General features: G+C 41.9%; 1 protein-coding gene across 1 annotated transcript; it reads right to left on the bottom strand.

Moving 5' to 3' along the window:
* Window positions 1-836: 836 nt before the first annotated feature.
* On the bottom strand, window positions 837-24,207 carry swap70b (switching B cell complex subunit SWAP70b). The gene is made up of 12 exons (XM_035396223.1): window positions 24,063-24,207; window positions 20,599-20,739; window positions 15,703-15,876; window positions 14,572-14,799; window positions 13,372-13,518; window positions 12,529-12,637; window positions 12,063-12,244; window positions 6,207-6,314; window positions 4,771-4,937; window positions 3,354-3,552; window positions 2,128-2,224; window positions 837-2,009 (listed from the first exon to the last, which is right to left on the bottom strand). The coding sequence occupies exons 1-12, from the start codon at window positions 24,156-24,158 to the stop codon at window positions 1,891-1,893; spliced, it is 1,767 nt and encodes a 588-aa protein (XP_035252114.1). The 5' UTR covers window positions 24,159-24,207; the 3' UTR covers window positions 837-1,890.
* Between the last annotated feature and the right edge of the window lie 597 nt (window positions 24,208-24,804).

Here is a 24,804-nt window from a genome sequence, read left to right as displayed (position 1 = left end):
TACCTTTTACGTCATAGTCGTTGAGTTTAAGGATTAAAAAAACACCGCCGATTTTTTTGGTTCCGGTAGATACTTTCTCCCAGTCCGTAGCCTTTATAATGGCAAATTTGATACAAGACAAAGACAACAGAAAACTGTGTAACCACTTTAGACACAATATATGCATTTTTAATTACACGAGCTATGCTTCGTTTCGAACGCGATGTAGACATGATTACACAAAAAACAGGAAGCGAGTGAAGTGCAAATGAAATCGCTTGCTGCAGTCTTAGAAATGAAACCGTTTTTGTATTTTACTTCACCTGCCGAACCATTTCAAAAATTGGTAACGGTTTTAGTTTTAAGTATCATAAAAATGCGGCTCTAAAGTGAAAAGTGTGGGTATCATGTTTGATGCCCTTATTGGTGTAACGTCTCGGAATGATCTTCTACATAGATTTTGTCTGGGTAAAACTGCCTGTCATGAAATGCACTCATCTCAAAACACCATATAATGCTGTTCATGGGCTGCTAGCCGGAAAGACATTGGAAAAACAAACCAAAAAACACATCCTAGACTATTCCCTTACTTCAGAATACAGTTTTTCTGGGATTGCGACAATTTGGATACTTCAGCCCTTGCACATCCTGAGCTATCAACTGGTACCCTACCAGCCATCTCCCACTGTCCCAACCCACAACTGCATTTTTGAGTACTGGGCTTACAGGTCACTTCAGATAACACCACTGTACATAGACATGAAAATGTCTGGTATAGGCTACTGCAAAGGGTCAAGTCATTTATATTTAGGCCAATTCCAACAGATTACAGTCGTAAAAAACGCATTTCACAAATATTCAGAAAAAAATTCTTTAATGTGATTGATCATTTTAGTGACATGTTTTGTTCAACCAGAAAAAAAAGACTATTTCTCCATTCAGCCTAACCTAAAACAGAGATAAGCATTTACAATTTTGACAACAAAGTAAAACTGGGGTTTAGCAATGTCCTTTAATGGTTTTATATCAAATACCAGCACTATTTCACAAAAATTGAAAACTAAAATGACACAACTACTCTGTTTCTATACATTTCAAATATCACTCCCTTTTCAAATGCATATACAAAATTCCTTTTGGACTTTACACAAACATTTCAATGTAAAATAAAAAATCTCTGTTTCTCCAAGTGTTTTCCAGATATTTTCTATTATTAAATAATATTTCAAACAAAACATACAATTATAATCTATTGCAGTACAGTAGCATGATGGTTAGAGATGTATAAAATTAATTTGATTACATACTACATTACAAGAACTGTGGACATTTAAAAACTAATAAAACTGTCATTCTGCACACATTGTCAGTGGCAGAAAGATAATGACACTGTTAATAAATACAGAAATAGGACTGAAATAGGATATTTCACTTCTCTACACTTTGGCAACAAAAGTAAAAGTAAGGAAAATGTAAGCTGAGAAAAACAACTTAGAAAATCAGAGTATGTAGTTTCTACTGAATGATGTGTATAGCATCCCTTCAGAACAGCCAAAATATCTCTTGGCTATTCAACCACATGCAGGTAGAATGGCATGAGTAGAATGGCTATAGATAGCAATAGGTCATCAGGCTCACTCAAATCAACAAACATTTCCACCTACAGAGAAGCATTCGGACAAAAGTTTGACTGCTGCTGTTCTGAGCTTGCAGCCCTGGGTCCCAGCTGAAACATTATTGGATTCTGACACAGAACCTGGGGTGTTAAGAGCAAAAGCCAAAGTCCCTGTGATGCAGTCCTGGGTTTATTGTTAACACATTAAGTCTCTGTTGCACTCAGGCAACTTTGTCACATTGATACAACATCACAGCAGTGTTGGGAGGAGGTGGTGTGTTAGTTGAGGTGGGGCACTACTGGGCCTGGGCAGGCCTGCTCCTCTTCTCCTGCCATTCCTTCTCCCTCAGGCTCAGCTCTTTGTCAGTGAATGCTGCCGGCCCCCAGTTAGTGATCCTCTGGGGCCCCTTTGAGCCTGAGGAAAAAGAGAAGACAAAGGGATTGGAACTGGATATACAGAGTTCTACAATCACTCTGCTACGGTCACTTGACACTGGGCCCTCAGACAATGTTGCTTGCTGGCAGTCATTCACCTGGCTGAATGAGACGAATCAGACCCTCATGATGTGCAACTTTGTCCTTCCAGCTCCTGGTTTCATTGGCTGCATGCTCCAGTTTCTTCATCACTTCCTGCAACACACAGCAACAGATGCACATTAGACTTTCATTATGAAAATTCAGATATATTCTTTAATTTTGCCACTAGGTGGCGACACTAAATCCTTTTTTAAATGTTTTCTTGCCAATTGAATGGAATAGGGCTTTCTGCAAACTTCATTAGTGGGAGGGCTTGCCAGTGTGGCAGGAATTGGCTTGTACGGTAGTAGTTAGAACAGAATTCTTTTATATTTCCTTCCTGTGAAAATTCTTTCCCCATGGCTACAAAACAGACCAAAAGTGTTTTTGCATGCAGAAGTGAGCAAATGCTCCCCCTCCTAACAGATACAGATTCCCTTTTTAACAAATGGCCACTAACAAATCTTAGACCAGTCAAATTTCTAAATTTAGTTTAGTTTAGGCAATATTACAACACTGCAGATTTACAACAAACTGAAATCAGAGTTAATAATGAAGTCAAGCATCATCCCATATTTTAAACAGACAAAATATATGGAAGCAACAGAGGAATAAATATATATTTTTAAAGTGGGCTGTCAGTTGGCTTATACAACGTAAAGGGATAGTTTACTTTCTGGGGCATTTTAATATTATTTCAGCTGTAGTATAGTTGTGGATTGATCCTGACAATTTCTGAGTGTGATGAAGATATATACACAAACATTTCAGACAATCTGTTGGCTTTACAGTGACAAGTATAGGGACATTTGGGGGTTTGTAGTCTAAACTAAAGCCTTGGTTTTCAACAGGGTGTCCGTGGATCCCTGGGGGTCCTTGAAGGTACTGTAAAGGGTCCCTGGCCAGACTTGACATGCAATGACTACAAACAGATTTTGGAAAATATTTCAAAATATTAAATGGTTTATTTTAAAAATAAGTATTTTTAACTTATGATGGGGTGCCCTGGACGTATTTCAGCCTGGGTGGAGTTCCCTGGCTCAGAAAGCACTCCAAAGCAACGTGTTATGTTTCCAGATGCTGTACACATGAACACATTAAATCTAGAGTGCTTATTCACGGTTGAATACATGAAAAAAAATCTGTTTTTTATACTGTGCAGTCTCAGAGGTCCTTTTCCAGAATATGATTCATCACAAATAGAAGCTATGTGGACCAATCAGGACCATACACTGAAACTGACCTGGTACTGCTGCAGCGCCCCTTGTCTGTCGCTCTCCAGCTGCTCCAGCTGTTGCATGGCTGCCTGCAGCGCCGTCTCCTTGGCCAGCCGCTCATTCTCCAGCTCCTGCTTCTCTGCCTCCGTCTGTGAGATGGCTATCTGCTGCTGCAGGTGCATCTGCTCAAGCTCCGTCCGCTTAAATGCCTCCTCCTCCAACAGCCTGCTCACACACACACACATGCACACACATATGCACGCACACAGACGCACGTTCACACATATACATGTGCATATTACACATACATGCACAAACAAAAAGTGCACCCACATGCACATTTACACACACACAAGCACAGACAGAGAGAGAAAGAGAGAGGGAAGAAACCTAGTGAATGGTTATTACTGAAATTCCACCATGATGGGCAGCTATGAAGTCAGAGTAGCCGGAGCAGTGGGAGGAGCCATGCAGAGATGCAGATTTTAAACAGCTACTGAATTCCTGAACTAAATGTCAAATTTGGGCCTCCTACAGGAGCACGTATACAGCAGAATGTCCTGATGTTTCAGGGCCATTCCAGATTTGAGACAATACTCCAGTCCTATGTGACCAGCCAGCCAGTAGAGTACCATCTACTGCTTTCAATGGGACTGCCTGTAATGGTGTCATTACCTAATATGTTGAGTCACTGTGGGACATTTGAGGATGAAGCTGTTTGATAAAAGTTAACCTTTCAGTAATGACAGGAAGGAAGCAGCCAGCTTCCTCCTCCTGTACCTCTGTATGAGCAGGAAGGTTAGCCCTGTCCCTAGGAATGCACTGGGGAACTCCCCACTTGCTGTAGATTATGTGTAAAAGGAAATGACACGAGCGTACAAGGGCACACAAAGGAATATACATAATCTGCATTCCCGAATCTCATGTAATGACTCAGTAATACATACGCCAGCTTCCTGTCTAAAGTTTTGAGACTAAAGGATCTGGAGTGAAACTTTGTATGGCATCCCATCATCAACCTATGAACTGTTTCACAGTTCAGTGACCAACATCACCAGCCAGTCCATTAATCTGGTGTGTGTTTGTCTATGTCTGCATGAACCTTACAGTGTGAGTGTCTGTTTGTATTTAACTGCGTGTAATTGTGTCTGTGTGTTTCCAGACTTTGTTGGGTGTGTGTAAATCTGAATTCTGCTCTTCATGAGCAGGGTCAGCAGGGCACGGGTCAGAGAGTTTGGCATGAATGTGCCTGCACGTGTGCGGACCTATGCTGTATACATGTTGCAAATGAATTGTACACGTGTTGCATAAGAACAGCATCTGCATTGTACACATGCTGTATAAGCGTTCTATGTAGACTATACAGGCACTGTAGTTCTGTTGAATATGGGCAGCATAAGCACTGTGTATTCGTGTTGTATCTGTGTTTTCGGGGGGTCAGACCTGGCCTGCAGCTTGCGAACGGTCTCCTCGTCCTGCCGGGCCTGCCGCTCGGCATCTAGCGCCTCCTCCAGGCGATGGTACATATCTTCCAGCTCGCGCACGCGCTGCAGGTACTGCTCCAGCTCACAAGACTTCTGTGCCACCTGCTCCTCCATCTGCTGCCGCACCTGAGTACACACAAATACAGATGGAATACAGACTTAAGGGCTCTCTCTCGCTCACACAGGCGCGAGTAGCATTCATGGTTGCTTCAATAATGGCAAGCTGCCCAGGTCCCAAGGCAGCAAAGCACCCCCACACCATCACACTACCACCAGCATGTTTGACTGTTGGTATGAAGCTCTTACTGTGAAATGCTGTATTTGTTTCACGGCAGACATAATGGGATCTGTGTCGTCCAAAAGGTTTACAGTCCATAAAACATTATCCCAAAAGGCTTGGGGACGATCCAGGTGCTTTTCTGGAAATGTGAGAGGAACATTGATGTTTCTCTTGGTTAAAAGTTCTTTCTGCCTTGCTACTCTCCCGTTGTTGTCTCTTTCTTTTTGTGGAGTCATGAACACTGAACTTAACTGAGTGACCAATATTGTCATTAAGCAGGTGGATTATTCAAGGACAGGACCAGAAGATATAACTGCTACAATTTCCAATTAAATACTTATTTTTTCCAAGAATGACAAATGAGGAAGTAGAAACCAAGAATTTTTACTTCCTGAAAATTTGTACAGTGAGTAACAGAGATGGTAATTTATAGTCTCTGTTGGTTTTCTCGTGGATGAGAAATGTAAATGAATGTCTATGAGATCAGTGAGTGAACATCATGACTTGAAGATTTGTAGGGTTAGAGTTTAATGAGAAACTAAAGCAAATTTTGAATTTTATGCTAGTTGATTCAGTTCACCATTCCCTTGATTCTAATCAGAACCAAGAATATGGATTTTTTTTAACTAAATTGGTTGGATTAAAAAAAATTAAAAAATTGATTCTTATTTCTTGAAAAAATATTTTAACAGGGTGCAGAGAGCCAAGAGTCACAATCCCAAAATGAAGACTAGAACTAAGGAGGTAAGAGTGGTTGTCTGGCAGTCGGAGGGTTGCCGGTTCGATCCCCGCCCTGGGCGTGTCGAAGTGTCCCTGAGTAAGGCACCTAACCCCTAACTGCTCTGTTGAATGAGAGGCATCAATTGTAAAGCCCTTTGGATAAAAGCGCTATATAAATGCAGTCCATTTACCATTTACCATTTGAAAAATGAAATCAAAGGTTATTAAAATGCATCCCTCACAAAAATATACTCTGGGGCACTGATGAATTCTGCAGTGCAATAGCCAAATCAAACTGTGAGTTGGCCTGGCCTGGCAAACCTTTTGGTTTGAAAGTGAATTGTGAAGATATAGAAAAGTACAGGAAAGTGCTGCATTCACTCATGGGTGCTCACCATCTTCTCCCTCTCCAGATCAGTCCTGTAACGGTCCTGCAGCTCGTTCTGGGTCTGCAGCCTCCGCCTTTCCTCCTCCGCCGCCTCCGCCGTTGTCTCCTCCAGCTTCTGCAGGAACCCGAAAAGAAGATCCCTTTCATCAGCCACAATGCACAGAACCAGCAGCGCTACGCTAACACCAGAACCAGCATTACTACACTCACACAGAACCAGTAGTACTACGGTCACACAGAACCAGCACTACTGCCCTCACACAGAACCAGCATTACTGCCCTCACACAGAACCAGCATTACTACACTCACACAGAACCAGCATTACTGCCCTCACACAGAACCAGCATTACTACACTCACACAGAACCAGAATTACTGCCCTCACACAGAACCAGCATTACTGCCCTCACACAGAACCAGCATTACTGCCCTCACACAGAACCAGCATTACTGCCCTCACACAGAACCAGAATTACTGCCCTCACACAGAACCAGAATTACTGCCCTCACACAGAACCAGCATTACTGCCCTCACACAGAACCAGCATTACTGCCCTCACACAGAACCAGAATTACTGCCCTAACACAGAACCAGCATTACTACACTCACACAGAACCAGCATTACTACACTCACACAGAACCAGCATTATTGCCCTCACACAGAAACAGCATTACTGCCTCACACAGAACCAGCATTACTGCCCACACACAGAACCAGCATTACTGCCCTCACACAGAACCAGCATTACTGCCCTCACACAGAACCAGCATTACTGCCCTCACACAGAACCAGCATTACTGCCCTCACACAGAACCAGCATTACTGCCCTCACACAGAACCAGAATTACTGCCCTCACACAGAACCAGAATTACTGCCCTCACACAGAACCAGCATTACTGCCCTCACACAGAACCAGCATTACTGCCCTCACACAGAACCAGCACTACTGCCCTCACACAGAACCAGCATTACTGCCCTCACACAGAACCAGCATTACTACACTCACACAGAACCAGCATTACTGCCCTCACACAGAACCAGAATTACTGCCCTAACACAGAACCAGCATTACTACACTCACACAGAACCAGCATTACTACACTCACACAGAACCAGTAGTACTACGGTCACACAGAACCAGCACTACTGCCCTCACACAGAACCAGCATTACTGCCCTCACACAGAACCAGCATTACTACACTCACACAGAACCAGCATTACTGCCCTCACACAGAACCAGAATTACTGCCCTCACACAGAACCAGCATTACTGCCCTCACACAGAACCAGCATTACTGCCCTCACACAGAACCAGCATTACTGCCCACACACAGAACCAGCATTACTACACTCATGCAGCACCAGCATTACTGCCCACACACAGAACCAGCACTACTGCCCTCACACAGAACCAGCATTACTGCCCACACACAGAACCAGCATTACTACACTCATGCAGCACCAGCATTACTGCCCTCACACAGAACCAGCATTACTACACTCACACAGAACCAGCATTATTGCCCTCACACAGAAACAGCATTACTGCCTCACACAGAACCAGCATTACTGCCCACACACAGAACCAGCATTACTGCCCTCACACAGAACCAGCATTACTGCCCTCACACAGAAACAGCATTACTGCCCTCACACAGAACCAGCATTACTGCCCTCACACAGAACCAGCATTACTGCCCTCACACAGAACCAGCATTATTGCCCTCACACAGAAACAGCATTACTGCCTCACACAGAACCAGCATTACTGCCCACACACAGAACCAGCATTACTACACTCATGCAGCACCAGTGCACTTACACTCAAAACCAGTTTTTGCACTAGCTCAGGCAGCCATTTGTGTTCCTCAATAAAGACGTTTGTTTCCTGGTGCCTGCAGCACACTTTTGGGGTTGGAATTTTCCTGGAAGTACTTGCTCATCAAAAGAATTCCTGAAACTATCTAATGCATAAAGTTAAGCAGTAAGAATCTGTTAAACTGAAAACATGCAGCCAGGGGCTCACTGGTTTAATGTTCTAAAAGCACAGATCTGTTGTATCAGCAGAAGGTTAGAAATGAGACCTGCAAAGCGAAACAGGTCTATTATTACTCATGGGGAAGTGAAATCAGCCTGTGGATTTTAGCAGTTTGAAGAGAAACCTTCACCAATGCTGATGTCAGCCTCCTCTCTCCAATAATCTTGTCAGACATGAAGGTAGGAGAAAGCAGGGAAATACTTTAGTTTTTAACATCTGATTATCCATTAACATCAGCCATTTTTCAAGCATTCCGACAGCCCTTAGTAGTTACTGTTGTATTGTTAGAAGAGGAAGTACAGAGGGAGGGGCAGCTTCTGACCTTTCCCTCCCTTCCGTACAGCCAAGAATGAGTCAAACTGCACTGAGAACCACACAGCACTGAGAACCACACTGCACTGAGAACCACACAGCACTGAGAACCACACAGCACTGTGAGAACCACATATCACTGAGAACCACACTGCACTGAGAACCACACAGCATTGAGAACTAAACTGCATTGAGAACCACATCGCACTGAGTACCACACTGCATTGAGAACCACATAGAACTGAGAACCACACTGAGATCTTGACTACACAGCTCACTCTGCTCTGTTCCTCCACACATTATGTATATACAGTATATATTGTGAAACTGTGAAAATATTGTAACTGTCAGGCAGGTTATGTTACATGCACCTATCAGGACTGTTTTTCAGTGTGTTGCTCATTAAGTCTGTCACTCTGTTCTGTTCCTATTGTATGTTAATTACTGTTCCCCTTATTGCTCTTGTAAGCTGCATTAAAAGTATTATAACTAGGACCACCAGTTCTTCTCTATCATATGATTATCTATGATTATGTATGTATTTGAACTGTTATTCTCCAGTGGTAACTGATTATACAGTTACTTGGCTATCCTGATGTTAATAAAAAAATGAGTTAACCTAATATAAGGAGAGATAAGAAGGAAAGTGAACATTGAACATCAAGTGTACGCACTATTCCAAGCATATCTTTGACCCGACTGCAACACTATCCACGTGGAACAGTGACCGTTTGGATTTCATATTTTGGTATGCAAATGATTTCTTTACAGCTTTCCTTCATAAGTTGACATCTGTATGTCATAAATAATCATACCGAATCAGACAAAAAGGCTATTGAGCACTTGTTGGCAAAGAACTGAAGTACAAACATAACTGGTTCATGACACATTGTGCATGATCCTCTACTTGAGAATCCAGCAAATAAAATAACTAAATCAAACAATAAGTGGGAAGATGTGTCTTCAGTATCTCCCTAGAAATGATCATGGCCACAGAGCACCAGGGCACAATTGGGTATAAATACAGACGTCTGTGCACCAACACTGAACCAAGAAGGGTGTATGAACAGGGTCACAGGTTCCTGGGTTTTAGTTTTTCTAGTTACATTGTTAAAAAGCTGAAAAGGCTTGGTTTGAGGAGGCCTGTCCAAGGCTGAGTGGCAGGTATGTGTGAAACTCGGGGGTGGGGGTGGGGAGGGGGGGGTGTTTATCCACAGGGTGAGAGTGACCACTGTGGTTCCAGGGTCCATGTTTTTATTGTCCTGCCTGTGAATGGGCAGTCTGTACGAGAAAGACTCTCATATCACCAAGACGCCATTCTGCACTCCTGCATTTTCAACAACACAACAGTGCAATGAAGGCCACACAAAGGGAAACTTGTGGAAGCAATAAATCAAGTGATTGTTCACAGGTACATTGGAAGCATTATATGGGCTGAGCTTTAAATCGCACACTGTCACTTTCTCCAATAGATACAGCAGTTGCACAGTTCTTATCTACACTGTTTTCAATTCCTTTATTAGCTTCGACTTCAACAAACATTACAACACATTTTCTGAACAATCCTTCCCAACCTATTTCACCAAATTACCCCATTTAAAGACTGACCACTTTCATAGAAGGCTCAATAAGGTCAATATAAAACCTGAGTACATGTTTGTGCAGAACTGTGTGTGTATATAAGTGTGTCTGTTTGCACTGATTGCATATGTGCATCTTTGTATGTCCACATGTCATTTTAGCTGCTTTTTAAAAAAACCCATTTTAGACTATGGAGACATACTTTCACATGCATGCTTCCTCCTCTACTTTACATGCCTTGGACACAGTTTACCATAGTGCCCTGCACTTCATTTCAGGTGCTAAATCATTAACCCATAATTTTCTGTTAAATAAATGGTGTGGGTTTACTTTACTACATCTGCATAGATTGATCCACTGGTATATAGTCATTTATAAAACAATAATGGGTCTATTTCCTTCATACCTCAGTTGTCTGCTAATTAGAAATACACACAGTTATCACCTCTGCTCTAGTGATGTGATACTCTTTAAAGTCCCTCATCCCTCTACCAAATTTGACATTTTGCACCTTACAGTTGGAATAATCTTCAAAAAAACTTGGCAAATTACTTTCAATTGTTGGCGTTAAACATGTAACTAATGGCCCTGTGACTGAAATATGCTCCTGCTTTTAACCTCTGCTCTGCTTTTTAATTACTGGTATACTGCTGTCTCATTCCCCGTTGGACGTTTGTAAATCGTTTGTCTACTGTCGAGTGTAACTTTGTGTTTTATGTCAGATCCCCAATGCAAAAGAGATTTCAATCTCAATGGAGTTTTTCTGGGCTAGCTATGCCAAAGCTGTGCCAAGTCTAACAGTGCACTACCAGTTCTGGAAGCATTCTAAGGAAAATATCCTACAATGTACTGAACTCCTGAACTCTATCACATTTAAACAGCACTTTGAGCATTAGCTCAGTTAAATACCCTATTGGTGTGTAATTGTGTTGTTTCTGAGGTTTTTCACATTCAGTATCTTCTAATCTGTCAGGCTGTTTGTTGTAATGGAAAATTCCAGAATAAAGCAAGGCCTTGTGTGTGAGAGGTGACACCCCCAGCAGGAGAGGGGGGTGAGAAAAGGTGGAAACTGGGGAATAAGCATTATTCAAAAGGGGGTGATTTAAAAACTAATGAGTACTAAAGAAATACTGAATTATAAAGGGAGAGTACTGGAAGAACAGGCTGGGGAGAAATTAAAAGAGAAACTGGCCCCATTGGTGAGAGTCACTCATTCCCAGGGCTGCTGTGAAGGCTTATTTTATTATAATATTAGACCGAACACAGTGAATATAAATATACAAAGAACTTTAAATAGTTCAGAACAATTTTTTAAACTGGCAGTAAAAATAAATAAACATTTCCTATTCTAATGCATTGCATGTCTGTCTGTAAAATGTCTTCATAATCAGACTTGTGCTTCCTTTACTCTTCCCAATGAATAGGAAGTTACTGCGTCTTCTAATGCTCACACTTCAACAGAATGCTAATGTCTGCAGTTCCCTTTTCAAAAGAAGGCACCAGTCACACAGACTGAGCATCTGCCACATTTAACCTGCACCACACCCCCACCTGTGCCTCACTGTCGCCTGTGCCTCCCCCTCACCTGCGCCACACCCTCACCTGTGCCACACCCTCACCAGTTTCAGTACTTTCAGTGCTGAGTTTCTGTGCTGAAATGCTTTCCTCCCATTCCTGTCCATTCAGACCTAAACTGTGTCATGGCAGGACTCTCGTGTTATTTTATCTGTGTCTTTCCACTGTCACAGAGGATGCTGGGGTGCATATATGCCATAGGGAACGGAGGTTCTGAAGGAGGAGATATGGGAGGTGCTGCAGAGAGGTTCAGATGTCTGTTGGATGTGCTGTAGGAGATTCTGCAGGGGAGGTGCAGGTGTCTGTTGGATGTGCTGTATGAGATTCTGCGGGGGAGGTGCAGGTGCCTGTACCTTCCTCATGGCCTCCAGTTCACGCTGCTTGTTCTCGTTGGCGATCTGCAGCTCCCTCATCCTCTCCTCCAGCTGCTCCAGCTCTGCCTGCTGCTTCTGCCGCAGCTCCTTCCTCCGCAGGCGTGCCTCATGGTGGGGGGCCGGCAGGTCCCGCTTCAGCAGGGTGATGCAGGTCTGGATGGCTGAAGGCGGGAGGCAGGGGTACGTAAGGCAAGGACCCCGAAACAGCCTCTATACACTGGGTACAGTGCTATACAACATCCTAAGCACCATCTGGCCAGATGGCTTTGAGATCAGTGAATCTGCGCAGAGCTGCGCAGAAGGCGAGATTAGCGGTATCGCACACTGGCACTGTCGGAGAACACTTCTGCACCATAGCACATTTACACACCAGCAGCTGCCTGGTTGACATGCGTTGCTGTGATGCATGCGGGTCGGTCACTGCGTGTGCCCTGCTACGTCTCACCTTGGATCCATTCCTGCTTCTTCTTTTTGTCAGATGCGCTGATCTCGAAGCTTTTATCCAAACATTTAATAATGAAGAGGCATTTCTTTCCTTCCTTGTCTGGTAAAGACTGCAGGAGAGAGGAGAGTGAGAGAGAGAGAGCGAAAGAGAGAGAGAGCGAGAAGAAAGAGAGAGAGAGAGAGAAGAGAGAAAGAGAGAGAGAGACAGAGACAGAGACATAGTGAGTGAGAACATTCTCATACTCATATCCAGCTCACTTCCAGGGCAGGGCATACTGAGACAAGAACAATAGGCATGGAAGCGGATGGATGAGGTTTGTTACACACCACAGACGCCCCTCTGTCAAGGCCTCCTTCAGTGTGAGCACAGAGACCAGCCAAAGCGGACCCAGAGAACCGCACTCAGGCATACCAGTCCAGTGAGCCACACTGAGGTCATTCTCAGATGAAACTGAGGTCACTCCAGAATCACAAAAGGTTCATTCTTCATGCTCTATGAGTTTGATAACTGATGCAGTCTGCCTGTGCTACTTTTTGAGACTCAATTAATCAGACTTTCAATAAGCTACTAGCTTCAAGAAGGAAGTAATTTCACAGGAATGTTAATTTTTTTTATTAACTGTAAAAAATTACAAAATGGCACAGAGGTCTGTCACAGTTGTCCTTTGAACGGCATCCTTTTTCAAGACTCAGCGAGCCACCAATGCCAAAAGTAGCAGTGGGATGTCACAGCCCCCCATTCTAGGACAGTGCCCTTTTGAAGGGTTAACAATAAAAAAAATACCTTGGAGTTATTTACAAATAAATTGGTCAGTATGGTGGTTTGTGTCAGTAGACCACTGACCTCAACACAGCAGTTAGAATCCAGCATGATGTCACCCTTCTTTTCCGTGAGGTCCTCGCCGACGTAGTATGAGATGGCATTGGGCCGAAGCAGGAACCAGCGCTCCGTCCAGTTCTTCCGTTTGTGTCCCTTTTTCAGCATATAGCCCTGCAGACAGAACAGTATTAACACATCAGCATCTGGCCCATGATGCCAACACTAGCATCCGTATTGCTATGCTAATATCCATCAATATTGTTTTCACATTCATGTATAACCATACCATCAGTACATGAGTGCTGCAGGTTACATACCATGTATAAAAAGAGATTTTGTTAAATAAAATAAAAGAAGTGTTTTCAAGAGTTCCTTTTGTGCACGTTTTTAATTTTGCGTAAATTTTGGTGTATAGTTAATGTTCAATATTCAGAATACCTTTCTGTTTTTAGTTAAGTGATTAATGTACCAGCATATTACAGTTTTTAAGATGCGTAAAGGCTCATAAAGAGATATGATAGTTTTTTCTGACATCTGTGCATTTTTCTGTTAAAATTCCCTGAACGTGCAGGTGTGTACAGTTTGTCGCTGTAAGGCAGAGACTGGGTCAGTATCCCACAGGCCATGTGGCACTCAGCTGAGGGGTTGGGGGGGGGGCACAGCTGGCACGGCTTGGCACCACCAGCGTCCTGCCCTCCCAGCCTGTCTCTTTCACACCAAGCCAAGGGACATTGGCAAAGAGAGGAGGTTCAATGGGTACCATTCATGCAGTCTGCACCCCCAAAATCTACACCACCCATCACGCTGGGATACCTTCATCATGACATCTCAGTACTGGACAATGACCCCCGTTCACCATGAAGGGGGGACTAAGCTCCCCCTCCGACAGTTTCAAATATCAAAACAAGGCCAAGCAAACCCACCACATTATAATCATGCTAACCATACCATTCATGCTTTCTTATTTTATGTCAGTTCCCATACTGAGGGGAATTCTAACTGTACTGCTCAAAGTGACTCCTTGTGCTAGCTTCTTTCAGTGTCTCTATTTGTCCAGGTGTGCGGTGAGCCAGCAAATTTCATTCACCGGTTTAAAACTCTGCAATGCCTCTGAAACATCAAAGCATGCGGAGGGAAATTATGAACAGACTGAGGGTGAGTATCAGTAGGAGGTCTGTGTTCATGATCAGGGCAGAGAGGAGAGCAGTCAGGGAGGGGCCTCACTTGTTTGAGCACGTCCAATATGAGCTCCTGGAAGACCTCGCTGATGCCCATGGAGAGGGTCTGGTGGTCCATGCCCATGCTGAAGGTACCGGTGCCAACGAGCTCGATCAGCTCCCAGACACTCAAGCACTGCTGTTTGCTGCTCAGCTGCATCCTGTACTCCTCAAAACGCTCCTCCACCCAGCTGCCCCCCATCGCCTCCGTCAACTTCCGCAGGAAGTACTCGATCTGCAGGGAATTACCGGCACCGTCTCCATTACCCACAACTCCTACAATCATCACTGTGTTATGCTAAATGATGAGTCACTGCACTGTCCAATGGTACATACGAGCTAACAAATCACTGCAGACCAATCCAACGGAGCGACAATGCAAAGCCAAAGCAACAGTTTGCTGTTTTTCTGTAAATAGATACAGACAGAAAAAAATCTTTCAGCCTAGTTCATTGTCCCCGTGGAATCGAATGGGGATGTTTTTAATTGAGCACAGAAATTTAAGAACTAACGCCAGGCCTATGGTGTTGTAAAGCTATAGGAAACAGCTCACTTCCTGATCCAAATTTGTTTGCTGACCGTCCAAGCGGGACAGACACAGCATGGATCGTCACAATCACACAGGAAGCCATTAGCTCACCTGAAATACCTGTTCCTGTCTTCAACAGAAATCCACAGCAAAACAACACATAACTACATACTACTGCACAAGCACCAGGATCTGTTCAATATGTTGCTCCTTCCTATGCAAGTGAGTAATAAAGCTGGAATATCAGAATGTAACTGAAATACACTGGACTTAGCCACATTTTTTAACTTTAACATTATTTCATTGTTCTGAAAGGTTTGTAAATAATCAAACACCATGGTAACTCACTCATAATAAAGAGACCACAATTACATTACATTCTGACACTTCTCCGGAGTGACTTACAGCGATTACATTTTCACATACAATTAATTAATACAGTCACATATTTTTACTGAAGCAATTCAGGGTATTCATATTTTGAAATCTATGATAGGCAACTTCTGCAAATTTGCTCATAAGCATAAAAAATCAGCATGCTGACATAGGCACCATATTAGGAACCACAGACAGAAAGAGGAAGGGTCTGAGAAGCACTGTCAGACCCACCTCCTCGGTGACGATGACCAGTGGATAATTGTCCTCTGACAGAAAGTTGAAAATGCACCAGATCTTGAAGGCATAGTCATCTGTGATCAGCAGATGGCTCCTGTTGAGGTTTTTTCTGGCACAGAGAGTCCAGCACATCTTGTTAAAATCCACCCTGTCAAAGTTGTCCTGGACCTACAGCACAGAGAGAAGGAGATCAGCAACCTGCTAGAGATATCATGAGGAATAGAGTGGGTCATGCAACCAGCACCTTCAGGTCCCAAGGAACTGCCCAAGATCAAACGCACCCCTGCTCATCTGTGAAACATGATATAATCATTACGGTATTATAGGGTATTACTGTTAGGGCATGCATAGCTGCTACATGTGCTGGCTCATTTGGCTTATTCGAGGATGTAGCAGCAGCAGAATGAACAGGACAGGTGTTTGGAGGCTTGTCTTCATTATGGTGAGAATTCTTTGGTCATAAACTTTAGAACTCCTGGGCCTATCAGGCCCTTTGCGATTACTATGCTCACCAGCACTCTCTTTCTTAATGTTCCAAACAGTTGATTTTGGTATGCCTAAGGTTTGACCTATGTCTCTGACATTCATTGGCACAACTGTAGTCCTGACGCTGATGAATGCCAATAACAGACTCCAAAGGCAATGGGGGGTGGGGGGGGGGGGGGGGGGGGGTGGGGGGGGTGGGGGGGGGGGGGGGGGGGCGGCTATGTATAAAAAGTGCAGCGATTTCTACCAAAAGCCTTTAGTAAAGGCTGATTAGGTGCACTTTAACCACACATTTTTGGTTACAAATATGAAATTATAAAGTACACAGCCAAGAAATCTTTTTTGGCTTTGTCCCAAATATTATGGACCTCACTGTATATTGTCACAGACATATGATTTTTACCCAACAACACCCACCCCTATATGACTATATATGTGTGGATGTATCAGTTCAGATGAGAGATACAAAATTCACATTTTCTTCCAACTTAAACTTGCAGTGAAAAGCTGTGAAATGGCCTCTGTGTACAAACATGGCTAACTGAAAGAAAGGCCTACACATTCAGTGATTGACACTGCTACTCGCTGTGTCTCCATGGAAACGGCTGGCAAGTGAAGCCCTGCTAATAATGGGCATAAGGGAGTGAAGAACAGGACTGAAAGCAGGGTCTGAGGCCTGAACATGGCTAGGTACAGGACAGAGACGCTGCAGCTCAACCCTTTGACCACAAAGTATGTCTATGTACAGTAAAACCTGACACAAAAAAATAAAGAGGAAACTACACGGTGCATTAACTGCCTGAAATAGCACATATTATAAACCCAAAAGGAAGCACAGTGTGAAACAATAGCTCATTAAAAGCACATCAGTATTCACAGACAGGCTACTACCAACATGCTATCTGCACTACAGATGGGATGATCCAAACCTGGCAGGTTATGAGTAGAGGCCTGAGGTAAAAACAGCCCTAAGGTCACACCTAGAAGAGATGTCCCCGTTCCCTTTTAGACATTCCCAACCATTCAATGAAATTACACCCAGTGAAGATCAAAATATTAGTGGCACAATATGTGCATATTTTAAAGTCCTACAGCACAGGCCAGATTCTAAATTATTGGGTCATTCTCCAAGCACAATGTTTTCAGAAGTCACAGCAAGAAATTTAACAAGGATAAACACAAAAACATTTTTGATAAGAGACCTGTTTTTACTAGTCTAGTGAGAACAATTGTTGCTCAAAAGCCTGACTGAGATAGATAACTCAGACAGTAAACGATTCTATTCCCAGAACAGCAGAGTCAGCGAAAAGAGTAAGAGTCAGGAAGCCCAATCTCACATCATACACCGATAATGATGGGATGGAGCAGACCAGAACATAACAAAAGGATAAAAGATGGCTTTTTCCTCTTCTTGCAATCTTGTCATCTTCAGCACTTATTTTCCCTCTGAAGGAAATACTCAACAATACTTGCACCCCCTCCCCCCTCTCCTGCCCAGGAGCTCCACCAGTTTCTTTTCCCCAACAATGGCTGCCTTGTTAAAGGCCAAGTACCGGTAGTTTCTTTCTGCTCTAAATAAACAGTCATTTGCATTCGGGAGAGTAACGAGCCATGGTGCCTTATAAATGAGCTTTATAAAGGCCCGACTGCATCATGGAAGGCAAGCCTGCTACATCACTGAACAAAAATAACTGACAGCATTACAACCGCAGCGGAGTAGAAACAGTGAAGAAAGTAGCACATGCAGCAAAACAATTCAAAAATAGACCCAGGCACAAACCACTTAAACCACTTAAACTTTATCGTTTAACAGCAGAGGTAGAGCACCTAATGCACTGTATGATATTAAAGTGAATATAGTCACTTTTACTAATTCTCCACAAAAGCAGAGCCTTGCTTATAATCAACAAATAAATGAAAATAATAAACTTGTGCAAACTGCATACCAACATAGAAGATGTTGTTAAAACGTTTTACAAAAAATCCAAAATGGTGGAAAATTCAGTATGATACCCTTTTACATTCCTAGAGGAAATTTTAATTAAATGTATCTAACTACCAATTGTTGTGACACTACATCATTTTGGTCAGGAGTTCCATACTTCTGAAGTTTGGATTTTCAAGTGTCTGTTATAGCTTCACTGTTTGGACCCCCTAATAATAAATTGGGCCTGATCTGTTCAAGAATCTACATAGAGGTGGCATCTTTAAAATCTCTCCTACTAATCTCCCACAAATTTCGAAAGAGGGAAACAGGGAGTTGAGTAAGAGGAAGTGGTGTTGACTTCTGTCCCTGTGTCAGCAGGTCTGATGTGACCATGTCCTTCCTGGTGTTTTACTTCACATTTACCTCATTTCCAGTGGAAATGCAAAGCACTCCCACTCACCAGTATGGTTGTACCCATCAGGGCTGCCAGAGTGATCACACCCAAACAAAATGAGCATTCACATCCTAAACCAAGGATGAACATCAGCATTCAAGCCTGCTGCACAGGAAATTATGCAATAATTATGATTCATTTTCATAATTCATAGAATATTACATATATGCAGTATTGCTATTGTCGTTTTTCAAAGCAACTTTTCGTTCACGTTGATAGCTTCCCTCCGAAATAAACTAATTTTAAGTATCAAAGGTGGTTCCATTAAATTTCTGATTACTTCTTCTGGGTAAAACAATCTAATTGTTTGTCTGGAATGACATACATACAGCAAGAAGTATTTTGTCCAAAATAGCATGAATCTAATATAGTATACTGAAGGATTGCAGTGAATACTGAGTATATGCTAGCTTGTTTAGATGATTGCAGACAATGATTCACCTTGCTATATCCTCCTAAGATCTGGCAATTCATTGTGTCCCCTATAAGGGCCATGAGTCTCAGGTCTTAATGTCAAGAACCATATATTCTAATGTGCTGAAACCTACACTACAAGTGACATTCAATAACAAAACAAGAAAAGTAAAAACAAACGTTGTTTGTTTTAATAATCCTGTATATCAAAACACCACAATGTTTGCTTATTGTATTGTAGATATTGTTCAGAAATTTACATTTTACTTAGCTGACCAAATGTTAAGTTTAATTCACAAAAATGTTCTATTGATACTCTTCAGCATAGTTGCCTATACAAAGTCCAATGTGTCAAGTGCAGATAATACATTTCTTTGTATAATAAAACAGAGGTGATTGTTATAATCATTTTTATATTGAAATGGAAATGTGCTTAAATATAGCAGATTATACTCTTATCCACAATCTAAACATCTTACATAGCTTTGCATACTATACATTTATACAGCTAGATATTTATTGAAGGAATTCAGGTTAGGTGCCTTTCTCAAGAGTACAACAGCAGTTTCCCCCAAGGAATCAGTATGTCAAGTGACTTAACCACATAAACCATCCAATAACTGCCTTGCTTTCTTCACAGATGTTTGAGAGTCGGTTAGTATAGGTTTCAGAAGATGAGTTGTATGCATGAAATTGACTGTTGCAATACTGCATTTCAAAAGACCAGCAAGACCGCCACACCATCATGAAAAAAAACTCAAGTCACTTATTTAATTCTAGCACATTTTTTACGTTTTATTTTTTAAATCACAGATCTTGCTATGAGATTTCTTACTGAGGCAGGCCACCTTAATAAAACCAATGCAAAGTTTTCAATCTACTTTACAGGCATTTAGCAGATGCTCTTATCTCGCGTGACTTACACAACTATTCCATAGCATTTACATGGCATCTGTTTATACAGCTGGATATAAATTGAAACAATGCAGGTTCAGTACCTTGCTCACGGGTCCAATGCATCCTACCCGGGAATTGAACCTTTGACCATTAGGTTACAAGACCAGTTCCTTAACCATTACACTACACTGCCACCCAATGCACTAACCAAATCACAGGGAAATCACAAAACACAACATTGTGAGCTGAAGCACAGTACTCTCTTGCTAGAGGCTAGATAAGACTGTGGTACACAGAGTACCACAAATGCTTCGGGGGGACAAAGTTCAAGTTACATTTCTGGCTACATTTCATTGGTATTGCAAAAATGTGTAGGATCTGTGGTTTTAGTCTTGTCTTCTACATACTGGAATGCTGTGGTTCTCAAAGCAGTGTCACTTACGTAGGATAAAAAACACCACACACACCTTGACTGAGAACTCCCTTTTCCCTGCAGAAGTTCTACCTATTAATATGAGCCAAAAGAGAAAACCTGTGGCCATAGTTCAGAGGGAGATTGTGCCATACATAGCATCATTTACCATGGCTTCTGATACAAACAATGTTTTACCACAACAACCCATTATGACATCAACAGAGAAATACCCATCAGGGACCTGACACAGTGGGGACGAGGAAGAGGAGATGGAGGAGGAAGAACATATGTACTTGCCTTGTCCAATATGAACTTGTTGAGGTATGGCATGTACCCTTGGTTGGACACAGGCCCCTCGTCGTCATCTTTGAAATGCTCCTCCAGAGCCACAGGGTCATGTGGGATCTTCATTACAGTGCAAAGGTTGTGGGACAGCACCTGTAATGCCAAACAGTCAGTGGCCCAGGTAAGGGGAGGAGCATACCACTCACATCACAGCCCTGAGAGTTCAGCACACAATAGGCTTTCAGGACAACAGCTATCAACACAGCTTATCACTCTAAACCAACACAGCACATGAGTAGACTTCCCTGAAAAAACAGCCTACAGGACAAACCAATTCAAGACAAAACCTATACCCAGTCCTATAGCAAATGGCCACTTGTTACTTAAAGTAACATTATACTTTTAATCACAACCATTATGTTTTTTCCAACTGATAAACCAGTAACAGCTAAAACAAGAGTCGCTAATTTTGAAGGTAAAAAAAATGCTTGCGAATGTGTGAATTGTTTTCAATTGCAACTGTGCTCAAGCATCTCTATTCCTAGTATTGTACACAGGCTGTTTAATGTTTTGCTACTGTAAGAAACTGGATTAGATAATCTACTCCAACAAAAGAAATGTGGCCAGGATGCAAAATGCAAACTTGTGTATCCTAAAAATAATCATTCCTGCTGCCCTGCAATCTCTCACAATATTTTCCAAGATAAGATGAGTTCATCAAATGTGCCAAACAACAAAAAGCTTCAATAAAGGAGGCACACCAAGAATGTTGAGTGAGTGGTGAAGTAGAAGGCAGTGGAGTGATTTTACCCAGGATGCACTGCATTGTTGTTGTGTGTGAATAGAGGCCTGGCTGCAGACCAGTTTTATCAGAGCACTGCACAGGCACAGGCTGCTGCCAGCCAGGCAGGAAAACAACCCTATCCTCCCCTATCAGGGCTGCTCTGGAGCAGGACAAAACCAGTCAGTCAGTAACTCACAGTCAGTCAGTCAGAGCTCAGCTTGTGGTCAGTTTGCTGCTGATGAGAAATTACTGATAACAAGTCAGTATTGTAGCCTGCTGTGTGGCTATGAAGGGAGTAAAAAGTATAAATAATGACTTTGATTGTACACGTTTTTTAAAGATCCCATCTAAGCTCAGTAAGTAAAGAGGGTCCCCTGTCAATACACTCTGCCCTGCACCCCAAAGAGCACAGCTTCCATCATTAGTAGACTGTAACAGGGAGTTTGCAATGGTGGGACACAATAGACTCATCCTACCTGCAGTATAGCTGGTTTAAGGGGGTATCTATGATAGGTTTCAGGGGGGTATTCGTGGTGGGTTTAATTTGGAAACTTGTTACCGCTGCATTGGCAAAGAAGTGCCAGATGCCCACAGGCCATCAGCTGCCATCTGAGGGATTCCCTGTCCTCTGCCATTGCTATCTCTGCTGTATTACTGCATTACTCACAGGATTCATACCAGCACTAAGATACTAGCTGCTACTGAAAGCACACTACATAGTAAAGGGCTGAGAAAGAGCTTCGCTTATGTGTTAAGCACAAAGAAAAGCCACCATACATGGGTAACCACAAGGTCAACAGAAATGACTTCTGTATTCAATTCAGCTAAAACAGCTTCCAGACAGATGATTATTACAACAGAAGCAGAACTAAAACCACACATGATCAGCAATTATCATGTGGGAAAAAACACCTTCAAGTATGTTTCAAACAATAAAGTCCTGATTTATCACTGATGTGGTCTTAAATAAAAATCGACAGGCATCCCTACAAGAGAATGCAGCCAGTCGGCAAGGCCAGTAAATGTCTTAGGAAATCACATTCGTTGTGAGGCAAACAGTTATGAAAGTATATTTCCCCTTATGTGGGGTTGGAAGATCAGGAAGGAAGTTTACATAAGATAGGACTTTATGTGAGAGGTGAGACTTCTGCCTTGGGGGGATTTGATCAATATAATCCGTAATGTTGCCACACAACTAAATGCACATTTTGGTAAGGAAAATTCAGCAATCACCAAATTAAATCTCGAAACTGTGATTGTGAAGGGGAAAAAATGAGCAGAAATGGGCGTTTACTTTGAAGGCACAGTGAAGGACAAACACTGCAGTCGCCATTAGACTGGGAATTCAGCAGTGACAGACTGCACATACCCAGTAACAAGATAAAACTAGCTACTTGAGGGTCCTGAAGGATTTGGCGGGGTAACAGTGGTGAATAAGGTTCATCTGGGCAAACAAGCTCAACTGGCACAACCTGTTGCAAACTAGTCACGTGTCAGCACATTCCAAACATATAACCTATAAACATTATTCCTAAATCAGTTTCATACAAGGATTTGTTTTAATGATACAAAACAAAATTAACTCCATGAAACGCCAAACTTTTATTTAGAAACACATGTTCCTACAAGGTGCTAAAAGTTATTTCCAAATTAGACCTAAGAAAATTTTAAATACAACAAAAATATGTAACCAGTAACTGTGATATTATACACACCTGTCTTACAGGAAAATGGCAAAACAAACAGGAAATATATTCAAGTCACTAAATTATTTCCAGTATTACTTAATTCCATGTAGTCTGTGAGGCTGACATAAAAGCATTTTCACAATGGTTACAAAGATGCAAAGGGATGCATCACAAAGCAAAGGGATGTATCAATCTGCATTTGACATAAAACACATCTTCTGTTTTTCTCCTGCAGCATGTCTCTGAAGATGTAAACCTGACTAACCAACCAATACCCACCTGGGATTACATTTTCCCTTAAAAGTTCTAGAAGTAGAAGTCACCCACTACAGCAGTGATTGAAATATACAGTGTAATATGAATTTGCCACATTACAAAACAAAAAAGTGAAGGGTAAGTATCAAAAGTGTGAAGACTAGGCTGAGATTACCCACTCACACGCTGCTCCGAGACATAAGGAGGAAAGCACACCGAAGCACATTGATTACAAGTCCATAACACATGAGCTGAGTCGTTCAAAATGTAACGATTTGCTGTGATATTATAAAAATCACACCTACTTGTCAATGGTCTTAAATAAAAGATCTATATTTAAACCTGCGTCTTATCTGATGTATAACTTATAACAAAACACATTATTGTACTTCATGTAGTATTTCTTTGAAATAGAGAGCACAGATTATCAATTGAGAGAACAGAGCTGTAAATACTGCCAAACTTATCAGCCAAGGCAAACCACATAAATATGAAAACATAAATGGTCAATTCGAAAGAATTCGAAAGATTTACTTCGAAAGACCAGCGAAAATACGGTGAATATGCATTAAAGCTTTTAAATCCGTGGATAGGCGTTATTTATTTCCATTTCTAAATGGATACATAGCGGTCCACTTGTTTGCGTGAATTTGGCAGCAAGTTCCTGCGAGAGCGTGACCACTGATGAAACTTGGTAAAAATACATTTTGCAGAAAGTGCTGCGTAAAAAATATAAATATATATCGTACCTTCAACTGCGATTTAGATACTTTTCCACTTTTGTCCACATCCAACGCGGTGAAAGCATGCCATATCGCCTTCAAAAGCTCGTCCCTTAGTCCCATTTTGCGTGGCGTTCCCTCCGTCTGCTTGCTTAGTTCCCTTATAACAAAGTTTCTCTTTTTTTGCTGAGACACAATAGGATGTAGTCACATGATCGGTCGAGTGATCAGTCAACCAGCGCTGTAAGTTTTTAGCACCGCTTAGCGCTCAGTGTGTGCAGAGGTGTTTATTGTGGTTTTTCAGAAATATCTACTTTTTAGGTTTACATTTTTGTTAGATTACAGTTTAGAATTACTACCAGTTTATTCCCATCTTTATTACTTCTTTGATCTTCAAACAATATATTTACTGTAAACAACTGATTCAGGGTAGTAGGTTACTAATGAATTAACAAACTTTTGTTTGACAGACAATGACTAATTAATTAATGTGCTATTTGACACATTTATTCCACATCCACAACAAACTACAATGCATTGACAAACGCACTCATATATGTCTAAATGATAACATTATGACAATGTACAACATACAAGAATACACTGCATACTTAAATATGTTTTTCTTACATTTTTAAAATTAGCACATTATTAAGGGTGTGTAAACCACACAAGGCAAACTATTGTTTAAAATCTAAATTGTGCAATTTATTAAATATGGACATTTAAACAAAATATTCAGATAGTGACCACCTTGGAGTCCTTCATG

Source organism: Anguilla anguilla, chromosome 16 (genome assembly GCF_013347855.1).
Source record: "Anguilla anguilla isolate fAngAng1 chromosome 16, fAngAng1.pri, whole genome shotgun sequence".
Lineage (NCBI taxonomy): Eukaryota > Metazoa > Chordata > Actinopteri > Anguilliformes > Anguillidae > Anguilla > Anguilla anguilla.
The sequence above is the reverse complement of the archived record's forward strand: the minus strand, read 5'-3'. Positions and strand labels throughout refer to the sequence as shown.